Source organism: Talpa occidentalis, unplaced genomic scaffold (assembly GCF_014898055.3).
Source record: "Talpa occidentalis isolate TD23 unplaced genomic scaffold, MPIMG_talOcc4v2.1 talOcc4.4, whole genome shotgun sequence".
NCBI classification, from domain to species: Eukaryota; Metazoa; Chordata; class Mammalia; order Eulipotyphla; family Talpidae; genus Talpa; species Talpa occidentalis.
This window is the reverse complement of record NW_023604295.1, coordinates 66,355,325-66,370,720: the sequence shown is the minus strand read 5'-3', so window position 1 is coordinate 66,370,720 and position 15,396 is coordinate 66,355,325. Positions and strand designations below refer to the sequence as shown.

The window sequence follows — 15,396 nt, the reverse complement described above, 5'->3', positions numbered from 1 at the left end:
GAGGTACAACTGCTTTCCTTAAATATTTGTCATTAAATAAGGAATTTTTATTCTTACATTTGCTTTTAAGAGTGCTCCAAAATCTTCCCAAATGTTTGAATGTCTTTTAAAAATCTACATAGAATTAGAGAAGGAAAAATTAAAATTAGTAACATCTCTTTATACTTCCTTTCCCAGATGTAATCCTTTGGAAACAGTGCATAATCTGTGTTTGTCCAGGTTTGTAGAAGATTCACTACCTTAACCCAGTAATTAAAATTTTAGAACCCTAAATTTAACTGCTTAAACCATTAAAATGAATCTGAAAAAACCTTTGTATTTTTTACTTAGCAAAGAGCGCACACTTGAGGAGTAGTTGCACACTAGATTTTGGAAACCAGTGTTATTGTCAGTGGTGCACTCTGCCACTGAAGACAATTTAAATGGGACAGAGGACCACAACTGTATACTTTCATTAGAAAAAAATACTTCAATATAGATATGTAAGTTACAAAAAGCATGAAATGGATCTTCAGAGAAATGTGCAGTTAGCATCCCAAAACGGAGCCCCTTGGATGTAGGGAAGATTAAAAAAAAAAAAAAAAGGTAAATAATCATAATAATGAGTTAATAAAAAAACAAAGGGAGGAAGTTAAATGACTTTCCTAATTTCATGTGGTGGGGATGATTATAACTCAGATTTTTTTTCACTGTATATTTCTAGGAAACTTTAAAAATATTTCGAATGAATGCATAACTAACTATATATGTAATTATAAAGCACTTTTGAAAGAACTGTATATTCAGAAATATCTATTTTAATAAGCATATATCTAACATCTATAAATTGTATATGAGTACATGCACGCACACATTTGTATTTGTGAGTATAATGGAAGCACATGTGACTGAATAGCAGAAAGAACCATCACAAGATGGAAAGTTAAGTAGGTGTTGTCTCCTTTACAAATAAAATCCAAGGGCCTCCCCTGGTGGTGCAGTGGTTGAGCGCTGGGCTGCGAAGCTTCCTGCAGCCTCTGCAGCGCCAGTTCGATCCCCGGCCACCTGCGAGGATCCCACATGGCTCGCAGACCTCTCCTGCCGACTGCTGTTCCTTTCAGCAGTGTACTTTGGTCCTTCTGCCTGTTCTGCTCCCCGCTCTGGCTCTGGTGAATTCTCTCACCCTCCCACACTTCTGACTGTACCCAATGCTTCTATAAATAAATAAATAAATAAATCTTTAAAAAAAAAAAAACAAAAAAAACAAATAAAACCCAAGATGAAATTTTTCTAATTCTACCTTCTTTTCCAGTAATAAGTTAAAAGTTTTCTATTAGATACTTTCCATTGGTATAATGCTTCTCAGGTTGAAGGAACAGGGTTAGAGTTCTGATTAAACTGATAAGCATGTAGCACATTATTTAATCCTTTGTGGACATTTATAAAAACACAGATTATACTTTGAAGAGTGTTTTTATATGTGTGTGTGTCTGCAGACATCAGTCCTGATATATAAAAAAGACTAGACATATTGTTCTCCAGAATAAAATGAAATGAAAGTCATCTCTTTATTTTAATTTTTAAGAAAATAAACCAATGTAGTTATTTTGCAAGGGCCTTCTTTTGAAATAAAAATATGTTTTGTGACATAAAAGTGCCTAGATTATATTTTTAAATAAATTTTATGCTTTTAAAAAATTTCATTTCTTTACTATATGTTTATAATGATCTATGCTAAAATATTGAATCCTTATATCCAGGAATAGCTTTATTTGTAAAAGAAACATTATATTAGAGATGTTTTTGGGGACAATCTGTTTATTCTATTCCCTGTTGACAGTCATCAAACTCTGTGACAAAAGTTGTCATATAGCTTTGGTTTAGTACTTATACATTAATAATCAAGATTTTATGATATGATGTGATAAAAAATATGCCAAGACAGCGTGAGTTTATGGTGTGAAGGCAAAATGTACAATGCTAACTTTTGAGCACCTATTTGCCTTAGTAAGCATATATCACAACTCAATAATATATTTGCAATTTTCACCTTTTAATCTGTCAAAAAATATTTCCAAATTGGAAATAAAGAAGTTGTTCTGTTATTTCTAAAAGACTTCAAAAGACCAAAAAATGTGTTGGAAAGGACACTGTTTACATCATCACTAATGTTCAACTTTTGGTAGCTTTTATATTTTGAGAAACACATTTCACTTGTCTAAATGATTCATAATCTTGGTTAACAAAGCACAGAAATAAAGAGACCTGCTATTCTAGGGACTGTTATTCAAGCTGTGGTTGTTAAGTGCAGCAAAACTTCACTGACAACAGAACATTCCCCCTCAGTTATGTGAAAGGATGATTTTCTTACAAGAATTTTGTTCACTAGTGATATTTTGGAAGCCATTTTCTCCAAAGTAGTGTTGGTATCAGAAAGACTTAATTTCTCTGAATAAAATGCAAAAGAAAACTTTAACCTTTTAAAAACAGCTTAAGTTTACATTTACTGAAATGTCTGTTTCAAGTAGAATTTTGGTCTGTGTTTCTGTTATTTTTTAACCATTCAAGTCATAAAAAGCACAGATACCTGTGAGATTATGCATTTTGATTCCAAGAAATGCACCCTGTTATTGGCAAAGATTGAGATAAGAACACCTACTTAGAGTTTCTTCTATAATTAAGACCTATAGAGAAGTCAACCCGAAGTTATTGTCCAGGAGGAAAAGGTCACAAGGAAAAATGAGTTGGGAGTATACCACTTTGTTCAGAAATCTTCTCATATAGCATATAAATTAGCCATTGTGATACCATGTGACAAAAGAGGTTATTCACAAAAATGCCTAGCACTACAAAATTTTTCTCTTTAATTTTTGCTTAATGATTTTAACTGGCCATTTGATAAGTGATCTTAAGTTTATATTTCTATGCACAAAGTGAGTATAAGATTTTCCAGAGTCTACAGCAATGTTTATGCAAAGAATTAATAGATTTTAGATGACTTCACATATATTCTTTTTTTCACATATATTCTTATTTTTTTAAAAGATTTTATTTATTTATTTATTTATACAAGAACCGGGGTACAGGCCAGATGCATGGAAGGGTGAGAGGATTCACCAGAGACAGAGCAGGGAACAGGACAGGCAGACTGATGAAACACACTGCTGAGGGGACAAGTGGGTGCGACAGCAGAGGTCTATTGTGCCATGTGGGACCCTCACCGGCGGCCGGGGATCGAACCAGTGGTACAGAGCCTGTGGACAGCTTCACAGCCCTGTGCTCAGCCGCCTGTGCCACCAGGGGAGGCCCTTCACATATATACTTAAAAGAGGTTTTATAATTTTCAGTCTGTGAGATACAAATTTAACTAGATCTATTGAAAAATATTTTAATTATGTCTAGGTAGGAATAAATATGACTAGGAAGTCCATAGACGCTCTTAAACTAAGAATATGTAACCAGAGTAAATAAAAGATTTGTGGAAATACTTAAGTACATCAATAAAACTTTGACTTCTCTAAATTTCTTCTCAATGGCATACCTTGATATACACAGTATAAATGAATCGTTGAGCTTTGGTGGACTCCTGTAAGAAAATGTGTGTTTGTTTTTTGATTCCATATTATGGTTGACCTGAGTGCAGAGAATTACAGAGAATTACAACATGAGAAGAAATAACGTGTTTCTTCTATCATTTTCTTGTATTTGTGCCATTTCAATATAATCTATAAACAGAATAAAGGACCCTGCTGCTATCTGTAGCCTAGAGCAAAGTTAGCCTTTTAATCATAACAAATAATGATGAAAAAAAGGATTATAAGTAGTGGACAAGAAATTTGGGAAAATTTAGAGTGATGGTGGGAACAATAAAAGAAGTGTCACTATTCTTTAGTAAAAGCAAGATGTAATCAAGGATCAGTTTGCTTTTTTGGTAATAGTTTCATAGCTATTTGCAATTGGCTATAAAGTCACCTTATAACTGGAGGTTTTACAAGCAAACATCTATTTTTATAGAGGTCTGAAATTCTGTAGCCATTAATCACTACTGTTCACCTTGAAATGATTATCTGATACTTTTTATAACTTGGTGTTTTCATAAAATACAACTATAATTTTTTTTTAAAGATTTATTTTATTTATGCATACAAGAACTGGGATGTAGGCCAGAATTGCAGGGGGCGAGAGGATTCACCAGAGACAGAGGGAGGAGCAGAAAAGGCAGAGCCACAGAAATATACTGCTGAGGGGAGCAGTGGGCAAGACAGGAGAGGTCTGTTGCGCCATGTGGATTAGCTCCTGGTGGGGGATCAAATTCATGCAACAGTGGCTGGGGATAGCTTGATAGCAGACTTTAACACTTGTGTCACGGGGGGGGGGTTCCCTAAAATGCAACTATAAAATTACCACAAAATATATTTGTGTGTTACTATATAATCAAAAAGATTCCACTTCAGTAAGAAGTTGTGACATTCAGTTTTAAAAATTATTTTGGTACTGTCTGTACATTTGTAGAATTTAATATACAAGATCAGAATATTAGTTTAACTCTTAGTCATTCTAAATAATCAAGTCATTCTAAATCAGTTAGTCATTCTAAAGTGAATCAGAATTTTGAAATAATCTTGAAAAAATTTTGGCATTTTAATAGTATATAAAACTCCAGAAGTTTATATCTAAAGTTTTACAAATGTCCTTACTAACTAGGATCATATTTTTTTCATCCTTAAAATATTTTCATTATTTTAAAATTGCTCAGGGCAATTGTTAGGTTCTATGAGCAAGTTTTGTTCATCACTAAAAATCTTAATTTAATGACTGAATGTGTTCAAAAATCTTAGTGCATTCTTAATGGTAAGGAATGAATGTGGTGTACAACCTTGGTACAAACAATTATTCATGATGTTGTCAATGCAAATGTGCAAAGAAACACATATTTGAGGGGAGATAGGAAGAAAGAGGATACGATTCTTGGGCATCAAAAATCCACAGCCCAGTTCTGTGAGAAAAAAGTTAGTAAATATCAGGGGCAGAAATGACACCAAGGTTTCCTACCTGTCAAAAGTACTTATAATTTGGAGTCAATTTACTCTTTTTTTTTTTTTAAGATTTATTTATTTATTTAGACAAGCACTGGGTACAGTCAGAAGCACGGGAGGGTGAGAGAATTCACCAGAGCCAGAGCGGGGAGCAGAGCAGGCAGAGGGACCGAAGCGCACTGCTGAGGGTAGCAGCGGGCGGCAGGAGAGGTCTGCGCGCCATGCGGGACCCTCCTCCGGTGGCCGGGGAACAGCCGGGGATCGAACTGGCGCTGCGGAGGATGCGGGCAGCTTTGCAACCCAGCGCTCAACCGCTGCGCCACCGGGGAGGCCCCTGGAGTCAATTTACTCTTGACCTCCTTCTCACCCCTTTATTCCAGTATATACCTTCTAATTCCCACCAGGCACTACACTTTCTTTTTATCAGAAAAATCTCACTTTAGTGCCTATCTCAATGCCAACTCAAAGAGACTAAGTAGAGATTTCCTTACTGTTTTTGAAAATAAACCCCTTCACCTATTCATTCACTTTTTAAAAAGTAATATGACAACATAGAATAGAACATGTAAAAGAAATTCATAACCATGTCCATCTAGATTTTTGTGATTTCCAAACACAGTTTTACCTAGAAACTCCATTTATAGTCATTTCAAGTAGTCATAGAGTTTAAATGTCTTTTTATTTTTAAAGGAGATCTTTTTTTTTTTAAGATTTATTTATTTATTTATACAAGCACCAGGTATAGTCAGAAGCGCGGGAGGGTGAGAGAATTCACCAGAGCCAGAGTGGGGAGCAGTACAGGCAGAGGGACAGAAATACACTGCTGAGGGGAGCAGCGGGAGGCAGGAGAGGTCTGCGCACCATGTGGGACCCTCCTCTGGTGGCCTGGGAGCAGCCGGGGATAGAACCTGCGCCACAGAGGCTGCGGGCAGCCCCGCAACCCAGCGCTCAACCGCTGCTCCACCGGGGAGGCCATAAATGTCTTTTTAAGTCACTTTAATTTTAAAAGTTAATACAAGCAATGTATCTCTTTGAAGAGCAAATATTCTGAAATTAATGAAATGACATATTGCCTGTTGCAAATAGAAAATATTTGCTATCCCACTATTGGAATATGAAATCTGTAAGGGATAATTTATATCTTTGGTAAATTACCTGGCCAGAGACAGTCATTAAGGAAGTAAATTATCCATATAGTCTCACTTACCCTTAAAAATAGTTTCCTGAGGCTTTTTTAACTAAAATTCACAATTCTGAGCTCAGTTTTTCAATATTCAAAATAAATATTCCAAGTTGCAAATTGCTGATTAAACTCAAACTGCAATATTACAATATTTGTATATTACAATTCAATCTGCTTATTCTATCTGCTCTTGCATTTGGATAGTGGCATCACTTAAAAGGAAATGATCAGACTCCACAGGTGTTTTTAAGTTGTATTAATTTTACTGAGGAGACATTGATATACAATATCATCTATCTATATCTGTTTGTCTATCAACCAACTGACCAACCAACTGATCTACTTATCTATCATCTATCTATCTATCTATCTATCTATCTATCTATCTATCTATCTATCAACTATCTATCTAATTTACCTTTTGGGAGGAGACAAAAACAGTGGTAACCTTGCCTATAGGTTTAGAACATTGTATTACAAGGCAAGGTTTAACCTAAATATCCAGAGGAATCGCTCACAACTGGCTTGTTCAAATTCCATTAGCTTTCTCCTTCTTATCTCAATTTTGCTACACTCAGATTGCTATACAGCAGATTGCTGAAGACTTGAGGTTTACATCCTGGGAAGACCCAGTTTAGCAATCTCTTTAAAGTGTTTAGAGTTCTTAGATTGTGTTATATTTATTTTGCTACAAACAAAAGACATCTTTAAGTGCAAAGTAAAAGCTTTTAAAAAGTGTTTTGATGATGTATTCTTTTCTAGCAGGCCATATATTTAAAAATCAAAATACATTTCAAAAGTCAAAACATACCTGTCTTTGGTTAATGCATTAATTTTATAAGAACAATTAATGTGTATAGGATTTTATAAACTCATAGTGGCTTTAAATACATTTGTATTATTTGATCATCACAACAACATTGTGAGATAAAAGACAACAGAATCAGAATTGTGAGTAATGCTGGTAATTATGGTTTACTCATTCATGCTAAATGGAATGCACTAAAAATTCAATTTGTGAGTAAATGTAATACATTCAATTATCTGTTTTTCTTATTTTAATTGACAGTGTCATATTGTTCCTTTTAGTTTAGCTGTCCTCTTTTGAGGAGAAACCAAATGCTGATGTGGTTAATTCAGTACTTTCTTCCTCATAATTACCATCTGAGAAAACTTAAAGCTTTTAATTTTTGAGTTAACAAGCAACATTCCAGTGAATAATTTACTAAATGGAAACAATATTCATATTTCTTTTGCCTCACACACTTTTTTCCCTTTGATTACTATATTGAAATTAAATCGGCCATTAATCTTAACGTATGGGGTGACATATTCATCATTTAGTACATATTCAATTATTATACATAAAAATACATTGAATCATTTAAACATCTAGAGGCATTACAAATATGATATAATGATTTATGATTCTGGCATTGTAAATTCTATGCAAAACCTTTGTAAAATTCTGAGAAATCAACTGATGACTGTGATAGAACCAAGTGATTGTACTGGATATGTCTTTATCAGAATGAAAGTTGACAACATACTTTATTATTATTTTTAAAGATTTATTTATTTATGCATACAAAAGCTGGGGTACAGGACAGAGATGTGGTGGGTGAGAGGATTCACCAGAGAGAGTGGGAAGCAGATCAGGCAGATGTATTGAAATACACTGCTGAGGGGAGCAGCAGGTGAGACAGGAGAGGTCTGCTGCACCATTTGGGTCACCTCCCTGGCTGGGGATTGAACTCATGCTGCAGTGGCTGCGGATAGCCTCATAGTGCTGTGTCTTAACCCCTTGCACCATCAGGGAGACCCTAATAACATACTTTAAAGATGAAGATGTATCCTCCTATTTCCAAAAATTTTCTAGCATTGATTAATCTGAAGTATTATCTGTTACATTAATTAATTGGTAGGGTTTTTTTTTTAAACATTTCAAAAGATAACTTCAATATAATTAAGTATCCTGTTAATTTCGTAACTGAATATCCTGGAAAATACAATATGGAAATTACACCATGTAAGCCATACAGCGATTATGGGATATCCAAATATTTTCTAATTCTATTTATATCTATCTAAATGTGATGACTTTTCAGGATTAATTTATTATAGAAACAATCTTTAATCATTATGAACTAGAGTGCAAAAGGTTAATTGTATGTTTTTCTTTCACTAGTAAACTTAGAGAATCTAACTTCGAGAGTTTCATCTTTTTTAAGTTATGGTCAGGAAACTTTTTTATACTCACCTAATGTATTTATTACAGACCAGCTAACCAAACAGCTCCCTTTAAACTTATATAATGTTATAATGCAATGTTACTTCAATAGATCTTTTTTATACAGTGCTTGAAAATTTAGAATTCAAGTATTTATTATGTGTATTATATATTTTTGTTAACATTTTATAAGGTAAATATTTCTTTGGTCTGAAGCTAATTGGGATGGTAAAAGAAAATATGTTCTTTTGTCTTGTATCAGAAAACACCTTTTTGAGAACACATGGAAATGTTGAGTAGTACGCATAATTAACATTGTCTTAAGGATGATTATGTTCTCTTTTTGTATTTATTGATTCAGCTGCTTAGTTTATGTTAATAATACACACGTATTTAATGTAAACTTTAGCTTACTGTGGAATTATTTTCCATTTTAGAGAAGGGCATGGTAAAACCAAAGTTTCCATTGTTTAACATATCAAAAAACAAAGTGAGCTTTTTGTTTTAATTAAACTTAAAAAATGTTTTACATTTTAATTTCTTTTTTTTAAGATTTGTTAATTTTTGCATACAAGAACTGGGGTACAGGCCAGAGGTGTGGAGGGTGAGAGGATACACCAGAGACAGAGTGGGGAATAGAACAGGCAGATATACTGAAATACACTGCTGAGGGGAGCAGCGGGTGTCAGGAGAGGACTGCTGTGCCAGGTGGTTCTCTTCCCTGGCTGGAGATTGAACTCGTGCTGCAGTGGCTGCTGATAGCTTCATAGGTTGTGTCTTAACCCCTTGTGCAACCAGGGAAGCCCCCTATATTTTAATTTCTAATTCAATAAAAGTTAATACTCTGTTGAAATAGATTATTTGCCTTTCTCATTTAATAATGTATTACAAATGCAACTCCATTTCATGATACATTTTCTTATTCACCAGACTTTAAAATAATCAGCATAAAGTACTGAGTAGAAGCATGGAAGCCATTGGGTACTGAAACTTCTTACATATGTAATGCTAGCATAGGCAGTATCATAAAATATACCATTGCTTTGATTTCTCATCAAATTAGTAGCCAAACATTTTGTTACACACAAGTAGGCAATTTATACAGTTTTTAAAAACATGCATTAGACAAAAATCTGCAAAGAGCTGATGAGACTTAACAACAACAAAGAAAAGAATCCAGTCAAAAAATGGGCAGAAGAGCTAAAAAGAAACTTCTCTGAAGAGGAAATGCAAATGGCCAACAGGCATATGAAAAAATGTTCAACATCACTTGTCATCAGGGAAATGCAAATCAAAACTACCATGAGATACCATCTTACACCAGTGAGAATGGCACATATTAAAAAAACTAGCAACAACAAATGTTGGCGAGGTTGTGGAGAAAAAGGAACTCTTCTGCACTGTTGGTGGGAGTGCAAACTGGTCCAACCACTGTGGAGAGCTGTGTGGAGATTTCTGGACCTACTAAACATAGAGCTTCCATATGATCCAGCAATTCCACTCCTAGGTATTTACCCAAAGGACACAGAAACATCAATTCCAAAGAACACCTGCACCCCTATGTTTATAGCAGCACTGTTTACAATAGCTAAGCTTTGGAAACAACCCAAATGCCCAAAAATAGATGACTGGATCAAGAAGATGTGGTACATATCTACCATGGAATATTACTCAGCATTCAAAAAAGATAAACACATGCAATTTGCAGCAACATGGATGGCACTGGAAGGGATCATGCTCAGCAAAATAAGCCAAAAAGAAAAAGAAAAATACCGGATGGTCTCACTCATAGCAGGAATCTAGAAAACTTAAATAAGGGACCAGGAAAACGAATAACTATAAGAAAGTGAAAAGCAAAATCAACAAAAAACTACGAACCAGAGACACTTTTAGGGGGGCGGGGGTGGGAGGGGAGGGATTGGGGTCAGAATGGGGGGGCTGCAATTGTATGGGGAATATAAAAATAAAATTTATTATTAAAAAAAAAAAAAGCAAAAAAAAAAAAACATGCATTAGAAAATAATTATGTTGGGTATTTGACCAGAGACAACATAAGATGTCATATCAGATATGCACAAACAGGAATATTGATTCATTATGGAAGCATATTTGAGAAATGAATTCATAATGAAATGACATATACATTTATCAAATTAATGCAATGTTAGCATAATGTTTCCCATTTCTATTTTATTGTTTCCTCTTTAAATCTATAATTATTCCATCAAAAATTATTATCAATATGTTGAGAACATTAACCTATCTTTGTAAGCAAAGAGTTTAACAAAAGTCAATGAAACTTTTGATCCCTTAACTTTCTCTATGGTTGCTTTTGTTTTATAATTCTCTTCTTATCTTCATTATTCACTTCTAGTGAAAATCATCTGTCATGTATTTTGAACATGTTGCTATTATTATGTCAACAACAACAGTCAAGATTAACTTGACAGAGCCAAATAGAATGCCTTTCTCTTAACTCTGTTGGTATACTTGTGTTTTCTTTTAGTCAACCTACTGGACTCAAAAACAATTCAAGGGGAGCTGGGCTGGATCTCTTATCCATCACATGGGGTGAGTTCAGAAAACTATTGAAACAAGATTCTGTCCATTGCCTCTTTTATGGAGCAGAAGTTATTGGTATATCCTCCAAAGCAAATTTTTGCACTTCTTTTGACAAGTTATGCTTACCACTATATTCAGGACATGGAGAAATACAGCCTAATGTTAGTGTCTAGTGGAACTAGTGAGAAATTTGAAGACTTTTCCTTCTGAATTTATCAAATGCTTGAACAAACTAATTAGTTTAATTATTAACGGCATCATGCAGATGATTAAGTATGATCATCTAACATTTTTTATGATGTGATCAGAATAGGTGAATTAAGAAGACATTCCAAATTGCTTAAGTAATGTAGAAACTGTTTTGGCGATTTATAACCTTAAAAACCACAGTGACTATTTTCAATAGGATAGGATATATTTGTCAACAGTATAAGCCTGTGTCTCCTCCTTAATGACGTTGTTTAAAATATCTGCAGCTTTTCTAGATCACTTTAAAACTGTGGAATTTTATTTAGACAAAAACTGGCTGCTTTTAAATTGTAAATTTTTAAGGTACTTTTAGTAATTTATCAAGCTAGATCATTCAGGCACATGTTTTTTTTTTTTTTTTTTTTTGGTGACACAAATGCTTATGATGAGCCTTTTGGGTAAAAAAAAAAATCTTTACTTTTTTTCGGAAAAAAAAGGGTCATACTTTTGAAATTTGTTGTTCCTACAAAATTGTGTAATAAATGCCCAAATGTATCTTTTTTGTTTCCAAATATAACTTGTGGAATATGCAAAATGGTACTTTGAAATAATTGTTATATGAAAAAATTTAGGTATTTCTTTTCTTTCTCCACTAGTCCTTTTTCAAAGAGGTTATAATTATTTCCACTTAGCTTTGTGGTTCAATCTTCAAATTTTTGTGTATAGGCACACTGATTTTTAAGGTACTTCCAGCTTCCTTTTTGCCAAGGGATGTTTTACATCATGGATACTTCATCTATCTGTCATCTTTGCATCTGCTTCTCTTCCTGGTACACCTTGACATTGACAGAAGGCCAAAACCCATCACATAATCAGGCCTTAGTTAGTTGCTTTGGAGGGAAGAGTATGAAGTAAGCCAGGATTCGGTATTCCCAAAGGTGTAAAAAGAATCAAATAATTAGGATAAAAGAACATCCTGGTTGTCATAAATAGTGAATCAAAATTCAGGGTTAAGCTGGAAAACTCTTTCAAAGCCAATTATTCAAAAATTTAAACCTAACTTAAATATTGATCTAGAAATTTGAGATTTTTAAATTATTCTAGCAAATAATAGGCCATCAAAACTTGCTGCATAAGGATTTATGAAAACAAAAACCACAGTGACATTTTATAATACATACTTATGTATGTATTTTTAAAAAAACAATAATAAATTGATGTGCGTATCAAAGCAACAGTCTACCTTATATTTTCTTATAAAGAAGGTATAAAGAAAACCCATTTCTGTATATTGAGAATTTGGAGAATTGTCTTCATTTACCTTGTCAATGTTACAGATTTTATAGTGAGACAAAGTTGGCACTTGTATTTCCAGAGATAACTTGGGCTCCAGGTGCGCTACACCTCTGGCACTGTGGATAGATAGCTAAAGGGTCTTAGAAAAGCATGTCCTTAGGTTTCAGCCCAGAATTTCTGAATCAGAATTAGCATTTCAGTGTGGTTTTAAAGATATACATCTCAGGGTAACTCACCTCCTCCACCTTTCCCATCTCTTGCTCATTTTCTCCTGAATTTTCGCTTGGACTCTTAATTTTCTCAGTGAACAATTTTGGCTCCCTCTGGCCTCAAAAGCCATCACATTGTTTGTGCCTCCTTCTCATTGCTTTCCTGGTGGATCTTCTTGCAGCTGTGACTTTCTTCTTTCTGATACATTAAATAGCCTAAAACAGCTGGCTGAGCTCTCTGAGTTTATATTAAAAACTTGCCGGGAGGAAAAAAAACAAATCTCCTCAACAGGTCATGCTATTTATACCAGCTCAAGGCCCCAAAGCTTAAAAAAAAAAAAAAAAAAAAAAACAGGATAAAGAAAAATCAAATATGTGAATTATTGTACTGTGGCAATTTGTAGTATATTTTTTTCCTGAAAAATTTCTCATTATGTTAACTCTAATGACCATGAATGATTAAGTGTCATTAATTAGGAAATATTAGTCCATGTTCTTTATTTTTTTTTTGAGAAACGATGACATTCTTAAGTAAAAGCACTGCATAGTAATTTAGGTTTTGGATTTTAACATTCTCACTTCTATAATTGTCTTTAGACTAAATTATTTTTATTTCTTAATCACTCCATTTTCAACATGACAAGGATAGATTAATTTTATTTTTTTAAAGGAAATAGAAGAAATGTTACTTATTTGTTACAAATTCTCCATAATAAATGTAACAGCTGGAAACAACTTTGAATTTATTAGCTTAAACTAATAACCTTAATAAATAGTAGGGTATCTATTCCTAGGTTAATGAAATTATGAATATAAAGTTTTGGGAGAAGCTTAGTAATGTGAATCCATAATCAATCAGTGAAAATCCTGTGTTGTGTGTGTGTGTGTGTGTGTACGTATCTTTACATTCTACTCTTAGCAAATTTTAATTATATAGTGTTATCAACTATAGTTACCATGTTATACATTAGATTTTCAGACCTTATTTATCCTATAGCTGAAAGTCTGTGTTATTTTGCCAACTGTCCTGATTTCCTCCACCTGCTGACACCCAGTTTTCTGCTCTGTTTCTATGGGTTCTGCTCTGTTTCTATGGGTTCAATTTATTTTTAAATTCCACTTATAAGTGATACCATACAGTATTTTTCTTTTCCTGTTTAGCTTATTTCATTTAGTGTAATGTCCGCAAGATTATCCATGTTGTTGCAAATGGCAGGGAAAAATGGCACTTGATTTGGGTTAATGGGCTTACTGTGATGAGTGGGTAAAGAGAGAGATCATTTCAATTTTTTCCTTGTGGGCTTATTTGACAATGTTTGGAGATATCATTGTTTCCCTAACTGGGGAGGTGAAGCTCTAATAGGAAGGTCAGGGGTGTTGCTAAACAACTTACAAATAGCAAGGAGGTTGCCTACAATGCAGAATGATCTGGTACATAATAACAGTACCCAGATTGAGAAAACCTTACTAAGGAAATGAATAATGGTGCTTCTAGTTTTAAATGGCACTTCAAGTCTTAGAAGAAACCTGGTAGGAAAATTTGGTATTAAATTATTATGCATGGAACAAATTCTCAAAAAAAAATTATCTGGGAGGAAATTTAATGAAACTTTGATTTTCTGTAAATGAAGGTCATGAAAATAATATTCAAATATATAAGCTGAAATTGCAGAAGAATTATAAATAGAAATTCATTTTTCAATGTAAGGATTTTATTTAATATGGACATTTTTCTGGCACTAAATCTGTTCATATTAGCAAAGTAGACACAAGAAATTACTTTCTCTTGCCCTATAAACTATGGATTCTATAAACTATATTTGAATTCTTGGTTTAATTATGTTAAGAAATTTTGTTATATAACCTAATGATTATTTTCTTTGATTAGAGGACAAAGGACATGTATAAAAGCCTGTAGTTAGATTGCAATCTAGAAAAACTATTTTGTTTACACATGACTATGTACTTAAACTGATTGATTGATAATATTAATCTACTAAATAAATTTTCTTCCTCTAAGTGCTGTTATTATGAAGTTGGATGAGAGGGAGGTAGTGATACAGTTTTCACTTGGAATAGTATCTGTGTGTTGATTAAGTAGTGCAAAGGACACATGAGTTGACGAGTTAATGAAAATTGAGGAGAAAAGGATGAGAAGAGGATAGGGAGATGCAGAAAAAAGCACATTTAATGAGTGATTCATATATTTTATGGGTGATCAAAAGAAGTCTCGAGCAATTGTGGAATTATTTTACTTTCTACATTCCTTCATTTTCATCTCTTATGATTTTTCCCCCTAAAGCTTTCTTACATATTTGCTTCTCCATTGGTGGGGATTATTTCATTGAACAAGAAAAGCCCTCTTTTGGCAAATAGAAGCCAGGTTGGCTGCCTTTGTATCTGTTCCCTGGTTTGTCCTTGGTTTGTATCTGTTCCCTGGTTTGTCCTGGCTGAACAAACACCAAAATTGTTCAGGTTTTCAATCTCTAGTGTGTTCCTGGAAAATGATCCCTTTGTCACTCAGAGGGTGAATATTGATTTATCTGAGAGCTAATCATGATATTGACAGTCATTTGCCAGTGTTTGTATAGATAAAAGTAAGTAAGGACAATAAGACTGAAGCAGAATTTCATTGACGTGCAGGAAAGGTTTCCTTCTGATAAAAAGAGGTGGAGAGAGGCCCCATGTTTTGTGCATCTGGGTTTGCCCCAA

At 33.8% G+C, this 15,396-nt stretch overlaps 1 protein-coding gene across 3 annotated transcripts in view; it reads left to right on the top strand.

Moving 5' to 3' along the window:
- The window catches only part of EPHA3 (EPH receptor A3), a 323,744-nt gene that overhangs the window by 27,618 nt on the left and 280,730 nt on the right, over positions 1-15,396 (top strand). For all 3 annotated transcript variants that reach the window (XM_037526637.2, XM_054700691.1, XM_054700690.1), the window contains exon 5: positions 10,935-10,999. In XM_037526637.2, coding sequence (XP_037382534.2) covers positions 10,935-10,999 — 65 coding nt within the window. The remainder of the gene's footprint in view (positions 1-10,934; positions 11,000-15,396) is intronic.